Source organism: Papilio xuthus, unplaced genomic scaffold, assembly GCF_000836235.2.
Source record: "Papilio xuthus unplaced genomic scaffold, Pxut_1.1 DF825946.1, whole genome shotgun sequence".
Taxonomy (NCBI): Eukaryota; Metazoa; Arthropoda; class Insecta; order Lepidoptera; family Papilionidae; genus Papilio; species Papilio xuthus.
In genome coordinates, this window is record NW_013532703.1 from 15,977,043 (window position 1) to 15,992,719 (window position 15,677).

The 15,677-nt window shown below is 36.4% G+C and overlaps 5 protein-coding genes across 8 annotated transcripts in view; 3 read left to right on the forward strand and 2 right to left on the reverse strand.

Moving 5' to 3' along the window:
- The window catches only part of LOC106123916 (uncharacterized), a 3,698-nt gene extending 2,510 nt beyond the window's left edge, over nt 1-1,188 (forward strand). The window contains exon 5 of the mRNA XM_013320330.1: nt 1,127-1,188. Within this exon, the coding sequence (XP_013175784.1) occupies nt 1,127-1,188 (62 nt within the window). The remainder of the gene's footprint in view (nt 1-1,126) is intronic.
- A 243-nt stretch (nt 1,189-1,431) lies between these two features.
- On the forward strand, nt 1,432-2,874 carry LOC106124690 (NADH dehydrogenase (ubiquinone) MWFE subunit). Its single transcript, XM_013321605.1, has 3 exons — nt 1,432-1,638; nt 2,040-2,126; nt 2,775-2,874. The coding sequence occupies exons 1-3, from the start codon at nt 1,540-1,542 to the stop codon at nt 2,799-2,801; spliced, it is 213 nt and encodes a 70-aa protein (XP_013177059.1). The 5' UTR covers nt 1,432-1,539; the 3' UTR covers nt 2,802-2,874.
- Nucleotides 2,875-2,954: 80 nt separating this feature from the next.
- LOC106124689 (DNA polymerase zeta subunit 2) lies at nt 2,955-4,009 on the forward strand. Its single transcript, XM_013321604.1, has one exon. It carries the CDS (start codon nt 3,319-3,321, stop codon nt 3,901-3,903), a length of 585 nt encoding a protein of 194 aa, XP_013177058.1. The 5' UTR covers nt 2,955-3,318; the 3' UTR covers nt 3,904-4,009.
- LOC106124687 (gamma-butyrobetaine dioxygenase) lies at nt 3,909-5,698 on the reverse strand. Its single transcript, XM_013321603.1, has one exon. It carries the CDS (start codon nt 5,497-5,499, stop codon nt 4,192-4,194), a length of 1,308 nt encoding a protein of 435 aa, XP_013177057.1. The 5' UTR covers nt 5,500-5,698; the 3' UTR covers nt 3,909-4,191.
- Nucleotides 5,699-5,868: 170 nt separating this feature from the next.
- shop (sulfite oxidase) lies at nt 5,869-9,829 on the reverse strand. 4 transcript variants are annotated; one of them, XM_013321833.1, is made up of 12 exons: nt 9,629-9,829; nt 8,732-8,889; nt 8,524-8,653; nt 8,161-8,339; nt 7,892-8,045; nt 7,629-7,818; nt 7,500-7,543; nt 7,330-7,417; nt 7,055-7,247; nt 6,637-6,837; nt 6,389-6,558; nt 5,869-6,296 (listed from the first exon to the last, which is right to left on the reverse strand). In XM_013321833.1, the coding sequence occupies exons 1-12, from the start codon at nt 9,652-9,654 to the stop codon at nt 6,162-6,164; spliced, it is 1,668 nt and encodes a 555-aa protein (XP_013177287.1). In that variant the 5' UTR covers nt 9,655-9,829; the 3' UTR covers nt 5,869-6,161. The 4 variants fall into 4 exon arrangements, with proteins under 4 accessions (XP_013177287.1, XP_013177286.1, XP_013177289.1 ...); XM_013321832.1 differs by having other exon boundaries at nt 7,500-7,546; XM_013321835.1 differs by lacking the exon at nt 7,330-7,417 and having other exon boundaries at nt 7,629-7,780.
- Between the last annotated feature and the right edge of the window lie 5,848 nt (nt 9,830-15,677).

Sequence of the window (15,677 nt, forward strand, 5' to 3'; positions counted from 1 at the left end):
CATGTCAATAGCATCACTTTATCTCCTTCATTTTTGTTTGAAATAGAAAAGTACTTTAGCGTTCAAACTCATTAGTCCAAGGCAATATCAAAAAGTACCTAATAACTACGGCGATAGAGTTTAATTACTTGTGCTTCGATATTAAAATTAAAAAGTTTAAATATAAAAAAAAAATAGTTGCTTGGGATTTGAACCGCCGAACTTACGTACCAACGGCGGCGAACGGTAAGGCCACGAGACCAAACTAGCATATATGATGACAAACTTAAATTTGATGTTGGTTTTATCTACCTAATATCTGTCATCCGCGTCGAACACTTTTAGTAAATTTTGAAAAATGGTTTGATGCAAAGTGTCAAATGAATGTAACAGAAGTAGTTTATTCCAAATTGTATCACAAGTATATAGAGATAGAGTTCAATTTTGTCAAATGTACCGATATTTTTGCGCACCTTGACTGCTTCGTTACTTATGACGCTGTGGCTGCTACGATATTTATGAGCATCTTGCATGTACTCATATATTTGACGCTGTGTATGTACCGATGTATTTGAGGAGGGTGAATGTATCTATTATTTTGAGGACTTTTGTTGTACCGATATAATTGATTACTTTTGATGTACCTATATATTTGCATATCTTGTCTGTGACGATCTATATGACGCTGACTGTACATAACGCACATAAAGTGTTTATTTCTCTCTATGTTTCTGAAAAAAGTATAATTTCAACAAGTGACGAAAGAACTGGCACGTTGCATCTAAAAAAAAGAATTAATTTTCTTTGACATGTACAAAAGTCTATCATACTTCTGTACCTAAATCTTAAAATTTTAAATAAAAAGACGGAGGTGATCATATTCAATCATGTGGTATCAGATGATCCCGTCCTACCTTCTAATTGCTGGAACCACTTCAATAGGCGGATTTGGGCTATGGTGGATCCATTACTTTGTTATCGGTAATGTATGTATTAGTCGCAGCATAAAAAATATTATTAGACTGTTGTTAGTATGTAAAAGCATAATGAGTCAATGAGCTCACTCAATTATGAGTACGGAAAACATAAAGGAAGGTTAAATAAAGGTGCAAGTGGTAAACGCCAACTATATGTGTTGTACGAATAGGCCGGCTTGCACTGTGCAAAACAGGCGTGAAATGGAGGCAATCCTGCGTTTCGTCAGATTAGTGTGGTACCGAAAGCCTAATTTTAGTATTCTTTCCCTTTCCACCCTTACAAGGATAGGATGGGGAGAGAAATTGGATTTGACGGAGAGGCAGACACTTTTTATTACATATTTTTTATTCAAATACATAAATAAGGTGCTTTTATCAAAAAGTAATCCATGCACACCTATTTTCCCTACATGTAAAAAACTAATGGTAACCAAGTCAAAATGTTGAAGTTGCCTTGGACCTGGCAACATTATATTAAAAATGTCAACTTCTAGTATTGCTGTCTGTCAAAAAGCAGACAGAACCTGTACAAAGAATCTAAAAAAAACTTTTAATATTGAAGATTTGTATTTAATTGAAAATAATGTGGTACCAAATATTGCCAGGTTATTGCTTAATTGCCGTGTGCTTAGGCTTACCTGGGTGGGGACTCTACCACCTGCATAATGTGGTTTTAGGAAACGTAAGTTACTAAAATTATTTGTGTATGTTAGGTAACACTTCACAGTTATAACCTAATGCATTTAACACTTTCAATAGTTTTCAATAATTATATTTGTATAGTTATATATAAAATAGAAATTTGTCTAGTAATATTGAATTTGACCAAGTGTCATGTTTATTTGTCATTCCTATGATCAGTTGCTATTGTTAAATGAAAAGAAATAAATAACTGGTGAAACACCTCACTCGTTAAAATATTCACAGTTCTTTAAGCTTCTAGAGGTGTCAATGGAATTGACAAACAAAAATCAATATACAAAAACAAACATAATATGGAAACATGCATAATAAACTTGAAAAACTCTCCTGAGTTAGTCTAATAAAAACACAGAAAACCTAATACTTAATTATGTGTTATAGCACTACAGGCGTTCAATGCTTGACCGTTGGGACCGCATGCTGTACCAGAGAGACACACGACTCACTGGCGATGGTTATAAAATTCTTGTAAGTTGAAGTGTAGCATTTTATATTTAGCTTTTAAGTAAATTCAATTTTAGTTAGTAAGCATTGAACAGCACTGATAGCACAGAAGTATTTGCACTTTTAAGGCATTTACAGTTTCAGTAAAAGAGGTTAAGTACAGTTTGTACCAAGCCTAAATTACAGATACTATATATAGTTTACCTCCTATAAGATCTAAGGCTATCTAAGATATTACTGGATGGTATGATGGTTAATCTTTCATTGATATCCTTTTATCTTTTGGTAGGTTATTTGTTGCATAGGTTTAGCCAGTTCAACGGGCCCACAGTTGGCCTATCACAATTAGTTGCAATCAGCAATTTTGGTGTACTTTATGTTGCACAAACTTTTGTGCAAATTTTGTTGATAATGATATGTTGGCACCTGCCACAAATGTTCATCTCAGTCCCACAGATGTTATAGCAAACACTGTATATTTGCTAATAGTTGAAAATAGTACTAAATACTTTTTCACATATGTATTTATAATTAACAAAATGTATGTGCTGAGAAAGAATGATGTTGAAGGCAGAGGATGGCATACTGTGGAAAGCATTTGGGAAGGCCTATGTCCAGCTGTTGATGTGTACTTTTTTGTTTTCTGTTTCTTTCACTATTTCTTTTTTTCAGGGGCTGGAGAATATTCCAGACAAATGAACATAAATACATAGGTTGTTTGTAGTCTTGCTGTGTTTAATTAATAAAATACATATGTTTTGTAGTTTATTCAGTTAATTGTTTTATTTAATAATGAATGTAATACATAATTAAGTTTTAATGTGTTTTATTAATGGGTTGCTAAGCTGAACACTATTTGTTCATTCTGCCGAGTCACCTTTGATGTAATTTAAACTAAAAAAATAATCTTAGTCTATGGTCTTTATACATCCGTCACTGTCATCAGACGGGCTGTCAGTGAATTGCTAATCGTTATTAAAAGTAATAACATTATAATTATAGCGAAAACCAAAGAGTATATAAAATACTACTAAACTAACTAAAAAACTATTGACACCAAGGATCCATATACAAAATACGAAGTACATTTGGTCTATACTTTTTTAATTTACATAGTAAACTATGTTTTACACGTCGAATTGCTATCTATAAAATATTTGAGTAGGTAATTTGTAATCATTTATAGTTATAATTAGTTCGACTCCAAAGTATCATTATGGACAATTGTTTTATTGACATCACTGTAGAATTTTTAGCTGTAGCATTTCACAACATTTTATACTATGGTTCTGTTTATCCTGGAAACGTTTTTGATACGAGAAGAAAATATAGCGTTGTCGTGTATCGCTGCAGACATCCAGAAGTAAATCATTATATTAATTCATGTTTAAAAAGCGTAGAAGAATGTTTGAAATGTGGTACGTTGAGACGTCTTGAATTTGCAGTGACTAATGATGAATATAATCCAATAGTGAAGTTTGTATTTGATTTTGATAAGAATTCAGTACATGAAGAAAATTCTGACGCCTATTTAGTGCAAGTTGAACAAAATTTACGAGCTTTTTGCCTAAATCTTAACACAATAATTGGCAAATTTCAAAACAACATTGAAAACAAAAGCTTTACTATTTTCCTACACACTAACGAGTCATCAGCAGTCTCTATGAGTATCAATCCTGATTTACAAGAGTTTCCTTATGTTGAAGTTGAAGATAAAACAGAAGATTGTGAAAGAATCTTACCATTGAGAAGATTTGAATTAAGAGGTTATAGTATAGACACCTATGTTGAAATAAAGTAGAAATATAAATTTGATATGATTTAATGGCCATTCAAAATGTTACTTTTAAATTAATAAATTGTAGCAAATATATGTCACACTGGATAGATTAGAATACCTTGAAATGCATGCATATTTTATAGTGAAGAAAACACTGTTTTATTATCCGGTGTAAGTCACTAATTGTGGGTTACTGAGACTGGAATCCTGGACTGGTGGGATAAGATTTTGGTCTCTGAAACCAGTGATATCTGTTTAAATACTGTAGATGTAATGTTTTCAATAATTAAATAACAATAGTGTTTTTTATCAATAATAATCTCTTTTTTCCAATTTCACTTTCAAAGCTCTCAAGCGGGAGTAAACTTCATCCCAGTCAACATAAGCTCCTATTAGTTTCCTGATGTTGTTGGCGCGGTCTTCGTATTGGTTTCGGCCGTGCAGCAGACGGATGTTGTCAAATACGAGAATGCTGCCAGTATCCACCTTGAACTTTGCACTAAACTTACGATTTAGCTCTAAGAACAGGCTGTGAGCCTCATACCACGGCCTGACTAGCTCTATCGGGCCAGGGAAATGGCTGCCCCTTTGTGGTATCGAAAAGTTAATCCTCGTCACATTCTCAAGCTTATCGACGCATATAACGGGCGATCTATAAAGTTTGTAAAACTCATTCCCATTTTCTACTCCAATGTCACTCCATTCAATTTCCGTGTCGGCCAGTATCCTGTATTGATTGGGATGATGTTCTTTCATGTAGTTAGCGACATAATGGCAGTCCGACAGAGTATTTTCCCCTCCATCTGATTTCGTCTGCACCAGACAATGGAGTAAGTTAACTCCGGGACAGTAGCCATAGTAAGGTAGGTCGGTATGCATCTGTAAATTGCTAGACAAATAGGCGACGTTGCTCGTGTTTGCGACGTTTTGCACTATGAATTTGACACCATAGTGCGTTTGTTTAGGGAAACCGATTCGTTGCACTATAGCTTCGATTGCGGTTTCGTCGTTCGGTGTGTTTTTAATCAGACTTACCCCGTACGTGGATAAATCACTTAGCCATTTATACAACGCTTTATCGTTTGATATTATTTCGCTATAGTCATTGGTGCTGCAGATTTTTTGAAAATCATCACCTTTCCAGGTGACTTTCGGTGGCTTGTACAACTCCGTGTCGTATTGCTGTTGATTTTTCTTCGTGAAGCTTCGGAACTTCAGCCAGTCGAGGCGGTACTGCGATGTATGGCCGTCGTCCCATGTTACTCTCACAAAATTCTCGTCTTTATGAACTTGCGTTGCTTTAGAATTAAGGTCAAATTTGGTCCAATCGAGGATCCGGCTTTTCGCCGTTGAATGAAAGCACTGGTGGCACTGGCAGTTGTCTCTCAGCCACACGTGTGGAAATGTTAATGTTTCTCCGTTAATTTCGAGTGTGATTGCGTGTTGCGATTCGATGCTGTGATAGCTGGATCCGTTTCTAAATGATAAACTGTTTGTGTTTAACAATTCACGTTTTAGTCTGTGTAGCGCGGTGTTACGTAGCCTCTTTATCAGCAACATGTTGGTTGCGCTCCGCGAGCCGTTGAACTGCTCTCCGCAGAGATAAAGACACAACATTCATTTGTATATATAATCTAGTTATGACGCAATTGGGTAATACAGAGAACTAGTCGTCGCGCGCGACTTAAAAAAAACTTAATTAGTGGTCTACATGTTCCTCAATCTATGTAAAATTTTAGCAACATCTATTTAGTTGTTTTAGAGATTCATTTAAACGTTCGTACTTATAACAGTTTTATTTTAATTGATTATTATAAATTTTCTAAAGAAATATGAGATAGGGATAACACTTAGAATTTTTTAATTGAATGTTATTTGGCATAGGTTAAGTAAAAGGGATTAATTATTCACAAATAACATTTTATTGTGCTTAATATTAATGATAATCTTAAGACAAAAATTATACAAAAAATATATAATGTTCACAGGATCCTTAAGTATAAAGCAAGCAAGTAAAGCGAGCAATGCAAATTTCGATTTTTAAACAAAAGACTAGATTTGTTTAGTATTTTGAATATAAGTTACTAATTACTTTATACGTTTCGATATTTTTGGTTTCTTTTGTTCCATTAAAAAATGAGTTTTGTTCAATAGAGAGAATATGCAAAAGAGTATCAAAAATGAGAGGTACATATTTGTCACGACATGTGATGACCTCGATGAGGTGCTCGGGGCGAGCGAGCCGGTGTGTCGGTGTGCCAGGTCGGTGTGCCAGCGTGTCAGCGCGAGCGGTGCAGGCGCACGGTGACGCGGTGGTAGGCGTTGCTGAGGATGCCGCGGATGTTCCAGATGTGGTCGAACCTCTCCGGCTGCGTGTTGAAGTTGCCGTCCGTCGCCTTCACCCACAACTCCGCCTGCATGTACACTCGTTTGTACATCGGTCGCAGTATACGTAACCGTAACGTATCATGGATGGGTATGGGATGGGCGATACGATTACGAGTACCTGTGCGGCGTGGTCGGGCACGGGCAGGTGCACGGTCCACAGCGTCCAGGCGTAGTGTTCGCGGTGCGGCGCCGCGTCCTGCTGCAGGCGCGCCTCCGTCCAGCTGCGCCCGCCGTCCGCGCTCACGTCCACGCGCACGACGCGCGCCCCGCCCCCGGAGTACGCGTACCCTGCGCGCGCGAACCTTCAGCCTCAAAGTTCCTTCAGAGTAAAGCTAGCGGAGGAGCGGTTTGCCGAAGTTCCCTCACCGCTGGCCTCGATGTGTCCGTCGCGCACGGGCACGGCGTCTCCGTGACGCGGCGCGCAGATGGCGGAGGTGACGGGCAGGCTGTACACGGGCGGCGCGCGCTCGAACTCCGCGCTCTCCCACGTCGTGGACGGGTTGAAGGCGCGGTAGTCCTTCTTGTGCCAGTGCGACGAGCTCTCCTCCGAAGATACCGTTATGCATTCTGACAATTTAACGGTCGACTGCTCGGATCCGGCTCGAAGGATCGAATTTAGAATTTGGCATTTTTATCAAAAAGATCTCGGTTGGTCTATTTAAAACTTTGTTAAGTCAAAGAAAAATAGGGGGAAACCGTAAACTATTTTGATTTGTAGCCATCAGGAGCATATAAAATACTCTAACGCTAAAAGGAGATTAAATGGGAAAGCAATAAGCGGTACCGAGCCACTTGACGCTCCTGACGGCGGGCGCGCCGGGCACGATGGCGCGCAGCGGGCGGCCGTGGTCGGGCGGCAGCGGCTCCCCGTTCATGTGCGTGGCCAGCAGCACCCTCGCCCCCGCATCCAGCGCCGTCGCCAGCGGGATCGACGTGCTGAACTTCTGCCCCGTCGCGTCTATGTCCGCGCCCGTCAGCTGCACAACACACAAACACAAACATTACACTTTCTTAACAAACACCACACTTGATACTATATTCTTTAAATATTCAACTGACGATGACGTGCTTGCCCTCCGTGTCGTCAGGGTCCACGCCGCAGCTCAGCAGCACGTCGCGCAGGTACACTCCGCTCCATACGGCGTTGCTGAAATGTTACCTCGCAATCAAACTCTCCGTGAAAGTTTATTTTTAAAGATGAATGATAAAGTAGATAAATTACGACCTACCTTATAGCTCCGCCCGCCCAACTGATTCCTTTTACCGGTTTCACCTGCTTAAGAAATGAAAAGATTTATGAAAGTGAATGGTGCGTAGGTATAGGTAAGTGAGGTGAGGTGAGGTGAGGTGAGGTTTACGTGGTGCATCTCGCTGCGCCTGTTGCCGGCGCACATGAGCGCGGCGCGCAGGGTGGCGGCGGGCAGGCGCTGCAGCTGGTGCAGGCTGAGCTCGCGCGTGGCCCCCGTCTCCTCCACCACCACGCGCACGCGATGGCTGCCCGCCTCCAGCTCTGGAACAGGCATGTGCTGCCGCACGTAAAACAACTCGCTGCAAACAAAATAAACCAACACTGTATATATCTACTCGAGCAGCACTGTAATGAATAAAGTTCATGACGTACTTGGGCGTGTCGAAGTGCGCGATCTGGTACTCTGGAGGTATCTCTGCGTTGAAGGGCTTCGCGGTCTTGACGATGAGGCGCGGATCTCGATAGGGCTCCGTGGCCCACAGCTCGTCGTCGCTGTGGTCGACCAGGTCGTCGTCGTGCAGGTTTCCTGAAACAAAAGCGATATTTATTCTGACCAGGCTCCATATGGACAGGGCCATCATAATCCTATCCTATCTGTTACATAAATATTCATTATTGCAGGAGAATAATCTGTCACTTACCTATTCTATATGATTCAAGCAAATCATATACTTCTCGAGTTTTGTGCATTCCATATACATTCCAAAAAGGTTCAATGCTCAGTCCCGCTGCATTGTAGATTTGTTCTCCTCCGGGGTGAGAGGGCAGGAATGATGTGACATCGTACACACCATGTCTGTATGTCACCCAGAAGCTATTCCTGTGCAATACGAGTGACATGTGTTATATATCTGAAGTAACAGAACATTGACTAGATTCATGACAATTATTTAATATTTGAAAGCTTTTTACTAACACATTCAGAGTGATGTTTTTTTTTATGAAAGTGTTGTTGGTTGCATCAAGTTTATCACGGTAGTAAATTTTTTGGAATAATAACTAACTTTGTGTTATGTTTGCTGATTTCCTCGGCACTGTAAGTTGGTAGATTGGGTTTCTTCTCTCCAGCTTCTATTATTTTATTTTCATCAGTCTTTTCTTGTTTGTTCTTTTTCAATTTGTCTCTACTGACATCTGAAACAAATTAAAAATATTTAGTAAACCAAATGTGACTTATGTTTAGACTATAAAATGAAGTCCTTTACAAACTACCTGAGGATGTAGAGCCCACTAAAACAGATGCAAATATAGCAGCTCCTATATTCCAATTAAAATTCTTGTACTTGTCATCAAAGCCCTTATATTTTTCATAATTATAGTGATGTGATACAGCTGGCAGGTAGCAAAATTTATCTCTTAGTTGCAGTGACCTGTAATTAATAATAAGTTTTTATAAAGTAAATTTTTAACAATAGTAGAGCCCGCTTTGACATCTTCGCACAAATTGGCCGGTGTGCCCAGTGCTATACCATTACCATACATGAGACAGGCATCAGGTGGAAGAAATTCCACATTTTGTATGGTGTTTACATATAGCTGGTATTACCCAGGAGCCTTTAATCCTCTTTCCTTTTGTACCCTTTTTTTTATAAGTAAAGGATGGGAAGTGGAAGTGGATTTAGTAGATGAGGGATGCATGGGATAAGGAAATATTTTCTTTCTGTTTATCTTCTCCATCATAGATTAAAGGTATGCAACATCACTGCAATTGCGGATGACTGGGCAATGGTCGCTGCGCTATTTCAGTGTTTTCAGGTGGTCGCCCACTGGCTTGCCCGCTTATGATATAAAAAGAAGAAAAATAATAATAGTATTGAAGCAATATAAATATACAAATTTGAATAATGGTATTACAGCAATATAAATCCTTATATTTTAGTAAAAAGGAAGGTTAACTCTAAACTAAGAGTCAAAGAAAAGAAGCATTACTAAAATAACAAAGCTGTGTTCTACTTTTATTAAAAACTTATTTTTTTTAATAATGAATAGTTAATTTTCGTCACAAACTTAATCACTTGAGACAAATACAAAAATAAAATAAAATTATGTAATAAATAATACCAACTCTAATTCATTATTTCTTAATATAATTTTATAACTTTCACTTACCTGATTATTAATTTTCTAAGAGACATTACGATAAGGATAAATTTTTATCCACTTTTCGTGTATTCACGTTTCGTGCTACAAAATTATATTGATTTAAGAAGTGTAATCTAATTAATTGACCTTGATAGAGTATTTGCGATATCCATGTTATCGGTTTGCACAATAATAAACATCGCAATTGCGAGCGAAAAGTAAATAGTGTCAGACTGTCACTGTCACTGTCACAGTTTAGATTTTAATGTTGCTTTATAAAAATTGCTTTATGGGTTTGGTTTAAGGATATTAAAATGGATTAATTTTTAAAATAATCACAGATAAGTTATGCTTATAAAATGTCCACGAATATTTTAATAATCTTTTATCACGTTATAAAGTAAGGAGATATTCAATCTGCTCTCGGTTCTTTTAATCGACGAGACATCATTTTATTAATCACTCAGGCCACGGCACCATAAAGCCCGTTTAATCGTACCCCTGAACAAATTAATAGAAACAGTTCTTTGTACCCAAAAGAATAATTAGCTTGGAAAAACTGAAAACATGTTCAAGTAATTTAAGTTCAAATAGCAATAATAATGTTTCTGAAGATTTTTTACGTTTGCAAATGTTTTTAATAAGACAGCACCATCATAATAAATTAAACGCGTTATATGCATTAGGACGTAAGAAAGTAAGGAAATGTGCAACTCTTTAGTTCACTAATGAGTTTTTAAAGACCCCATACATTAGTCCCTTGAGTGTTGTAGTTGCATTTTTAGTTTTATTGTTTTGTTATAACGTTTATTTAATAAACTAATTACTTATTACTTTGGTCTGTTAGTAAAACGAAAAAACTTATCTTAGGTTAAAATCGAACTAGGTCTGAACTATTGATTTTTGAATAAAACAGCATAAAACATATGCTACTGGGGATGGTTAGGATGATACGCAGACTCGTATTCCTTCACAATCTTCAACATATTTAAGCGAGCGTAAGATATTTCTATTAACTTTAATGACGACAACTAAATTACAAGAATGTAATTACTTGAGCCTGTACAGGCGTTTCATTTCGAACCTTTGTAGCTAATAATAAAAAAAACGTTCTTTTCGCCAGCGAACCCATTAAGTCGGCAATGGCTGTCATAAAAGAAAAATTAAGCCCGCCATAAAATTTCACTCTAAATGTTAGCGAAATGAAAATATAATAATTTCGGTTCACTGGATTCGGTATGATTTATTTCTAACAACTAAGTGTTTACTGTTATAAGGTATTTAAAAAAAATACACATCTAATAGTTTTCGTTCTGACTACTCGTCTAGGATACTGTACTGTGTACTGATAATGATCGTTCTTTTATAAGATTACTAGTACTCGATCCACACTAACTACTACACACGTACTACATTAGTAGATCGTCAGTGAAATATATTTTTTTCAACAAACTTCCAGAAATATGAATAAAGGAATTGATTTGCCTACTTGAATATACTCAAAAAGTTTTAAGAGTCTTTACATATTTTGGTAAGTTACGATTGGAAGGCTAACAAACGCAACGCAACGAATTTGTACTCTTTTCAAGACTTGCGAGGACTTTAGTAAAGTTTTGTCACGACTTTCGTGTAGTTCATTTATTAGCTCGTATAGAACAAGAATGGATGTCTCTGATTTGATTTTTGCTTTCGGTAAATAATAGGTAGAGCCTCGTAAGGTAGTAGGTTAGGCACGTAATAGCTTTAATTGGTCAAAAATAGAGAGATAAACTAAATGATTTTATTGTAAAGAAAGATATTATCTTCATTACAAATTCATACATTAACAATAACTTGGGTTTGTTGTCGTTGTAATAATATAGTTATGATATTACCACCTATTGGAGACTTGCCAACTGCAGGACTACATTCTTACAACTTGTCCACGACGTAGTATGAACATAAAGGTGTCAACTTATGCAACTCATTTTCAAGAGCCTACATTATAGTAACAGTTGCGCTGGAGACCTTGTTTACCGGTGGTATCGAATTAATTTCGGGTTTGTAAATAATATATATGAAGAATACCGCTCGAAATGTAAAAGCTAGTTAATAATTAATTTCTTGATTTAAACGTAGTATTAATGTCTCATGTTTTTTTCATTATAATTGAAAACGAATCGCACCAATTTAAATTTATTACAATTTCAATTTCACATAAGAAATCGATTGTACGTAGAAGCCCGATCAATCACGAAGAGTAAACAATCTTGAGAGCAGATCGCGCGGAACTTATAAATCATTTTTCTTTATTTACGAAGCGCCTAGTGTCTTCGTGGCGATGGAAACAATAAGCTTGTAATGAAAATAAAAAAGTTTCTCGAAGGTCGTAGCTCTTGCTTCTTAGCAACAACGTAGACATTTCGTAGAATAAACTTGTTTGGCTACAAAAGTCGTCCATCATTTCACTGACATGTTTTAAAAACAATATGGGACAAGTTGACAGTTTTACATATTTAGAATAGATAGTCGTTAGTCTTACAGTGTAATTAAATTAGTATACTGTACATTGTAATCAGTAAATTCATTAGTAGCTGGAAACTAAGAGAAAAAACATTGATTTGATCATTATAAAATCTACAATAATAATACGAAAATTATCGGTTTAAGAATATTGTCTTTTATTGTAAATTGTATACGATTGTAAGATTATTGTTTAAGAGCTATTAGTACAAAGTATTTACACAGAGTGGAAACCCTGTGAGGGATCGATAGCAATGTACATAGAATATGCAATGCGAGCCTCTTAGCGCCGGCAAGTGTCCCGAGCAATACAAATGGAAGACGTAACGGACACAAGTATTCGCAATTTGCAAAGATTACGCTGCCCTCTAGCGGTAAGGAACTCGTTCAAAATTGTAATAAAACAAGATTCTTTCAAATAATGCACATCATTTGTTATTGCTACTGTTCAAAATATTGTGTCTGTTTTTTAAAAGAGTGTGAAGGGGATTTTTAAGCAGGTGTAGACACGTTACTGAGTCTACCGATACATTAATTGAGACTTCTTATAACAGAGTCATTTAAAATTCAAAAGCATTCCACCCTTGTAAAATCTATTAAAATTCGTTGTTGAATAACAATGATGTCTATCGATTAGTTTTAGAATAACAATCAGATACGCCTTAAGTGCTGAACTACGTAACTTTCTTACGGCTCCCTTGATAGTTGCCATTTTACATAAAACATGGTTCAATTACAATTTAATGTTTTAAACTTATTTAATGGATTAACTAGGCATACTCAAGAGAGGTTTATCGAACACTTTTATTAAAGTTATTGATTCTAAATAACAATCATTTTACACGAACCTTGCAAAGATGTGTTCCCAAATGTTTTACATAATCTAATATATTATATCTTTGATTCAATTAATGTTATTCTACCAAATAGTTATCCTTAAAGTTGTGCTTAAAAACATATAATTATTTATTTGTCAAATATCGATATTAGGGTACATTTCGAGCTCGGTACAACACTGCCGCGAAAAGTTTTTAGATAAAAATTTAAATTGCCCCGCGCGTGAGCCCCAGAGATCTGATATCAGCAAATAAAGTTAGCGGATTATCATATCGCTTCTACACTCAAAATGGATTTCGAATGTGAAAAGTAAATGGAAATTCCTTGGTGTTCGGTAACATGAGCAATACAATATTAGTAATGCTGATGTATATGTTGTAGTGAGGATAAGTTTATTTAATTTGTATACAGATTCTGTTGTATGTATAAACTCCATTGTAAACTATTCAGGTGCTACAACAGAAGTTTTGATGTAACAGTTTGCACAGCAATGGGCAAGCAGCGCGATGGAAAGCGCGGCGGAGAGCCTGGCAGGACCTTAGCTTACGCAAATAGCGGAATGTGTCTCGCGGGCGGTTGTGCGGGGGCGCGGGGCCGCGGGGACATATTGTGGAACCATGCAGTTGCGAATCAACAAAAGATATTTTACCATTAATAGTTCATTTAGTGTTAGTTTTTAAGTAATTTGCTTTGTATACTTTTTAAAATCAATCATATCAGTACATCATTTTATCCTATTGGAGAACGCGATTATTATTATAGTTATTATTTTTATTTAATACTAACGTAAATATTTCTTTAAGAAAAGTGGTTTTATTTAATTACTTGCAATATTTCTGTATAAATTTTATCCAATTGTTATATTTATGAGAAAATTGTAAGACATAAAAGTAAAATTAATATGCCGCATCCATAATCGCTAGGCAATGTACATGAATGTGCGCCTATGAAATTGGAATCGATAGAATGTTGAGTATGTGGGCAATGAAAGCGGCTGTAATATTGGCTAAATTAACCGCGTTGGGAATCTACGAGCATTGCAGTCGCCTCCTTACTTATTGTATTCTCCGACCGGCGAGAATTGTATTGCGAAGAGCGGCCATGTCACCGGAAAATTGTACGGCGCCAGTTTGCAATTTGCCCCGGTGAATAGTAAACACGCGGCAAATTGCGTACAGAACAAAATTTCAAGAATCAACGAACTATATTTTTCGACACTTTGTAAACGTTACATTTAATCTCCAATAAAATATAAAAAAAGACGCAATAAAACGTTTTAATTTCGCGATTTGACAAGGCAAATTACAAATGCTCGCCTTATACAATTTGCCGGTGACAGATGACACAATTTTACTAAATACCAAACTCAATAACGACCTGTATTCATGAAGTTAAAATATTATAAATAATTAATAAGACTCAGTCCAGACAATAATCTTTTACTTTAGTAGCTCTATGAGATGCTTCTTCTATACGTTAATCGTTTGTAATAAATGATTACAAAATCTATCGGATATTGGATTCAGCAGAAAGCAAAGGATTGGAACAAATTCTGTTCTGTTCTTCCGTTTGTGATAATTAATTTATACGATGTTTAACTTTATAATATAATATATTCTCTCTTATCAGATGACCGCATCAGTTGTATCAAAATCAATCTTTTGTTTATCTCTTTGTTAATAAGAGTGAGCGAGATGAATGGTACTTTGTATACAGGTGTAGCGTCGCGTTATTACCCGTGGTCATCCATCACTCAGCGCCGCGTCACTCTGCGTCACCTCTATATTACTTCCCAATTGTTATAAAAGTCCAAAGCAGCGTTATTGATACCGTATTCAATGTTATTGCTCCTGTCCACCATTAATAAGCGAAAAAGCAGAAGAGAAAATACAGATTCTCTTTGTATGTAGGAAGTAGTAACTCATCTGACATTTTTGGTTACTGCAGATTACAATACATTTAGTTTTATTTGCAACTTTTACTAGGATTTACGAGGCAATTTATAACGAATCCGTCGACAAAAATTAGTGATAAAATATTAGCTATATTAGTCAATATTTAATTTTATTTTATAAAATTTAATTAATATTGAGCAAACTTTGGATGTTTGCGGTCTTCTTTCACAGAAATCGTTTCTAAGAAAAAGTAGAATGCGAAAGAAATATGGGAGACTTCTGAAAGTGGAGGCATTATCATTGAAATAAAAAGATATGTAAAAGAATTACTGATGGCAACTATAACAAAACAAATGAACGATGAGTGTAGTCGGAGGCAATCATTTTTATCTGCGGCCGTTACCCGGCAGTTTGTCCGGGCCCCACAGATGCCAGCCCTGATTTATATAAACCGCAAACGAGAACTTTACAAATAAATATTCCAGTCATGATTTGTTTGTGCTCAGTTGATGTTATATTTATTGTATCTTATTGAAGTGAATTAAACAAAAGTGCGTGCCAGCAACAGATGTCGCCTCGCTTTTATTACACAACTACGCAGCCACATTTACTCTTTGTCCTCTACCCATGCATTTTAACTGAGGTTAATTATGCTTCAAATTGCGATACATATTGAAAACATTTGTTTTGTTGTAACATTTTAATCTAGCATTAAGTTATAAAAAATAAATAAAGAGCAATGGAGCTATACTTTAATTAATTGATAAAACCTATGCTAGTTTTATAACATTAAAATATTTTATAATGTTGCTATGTGAAAATTGTAAATGATCAAGTGTGGC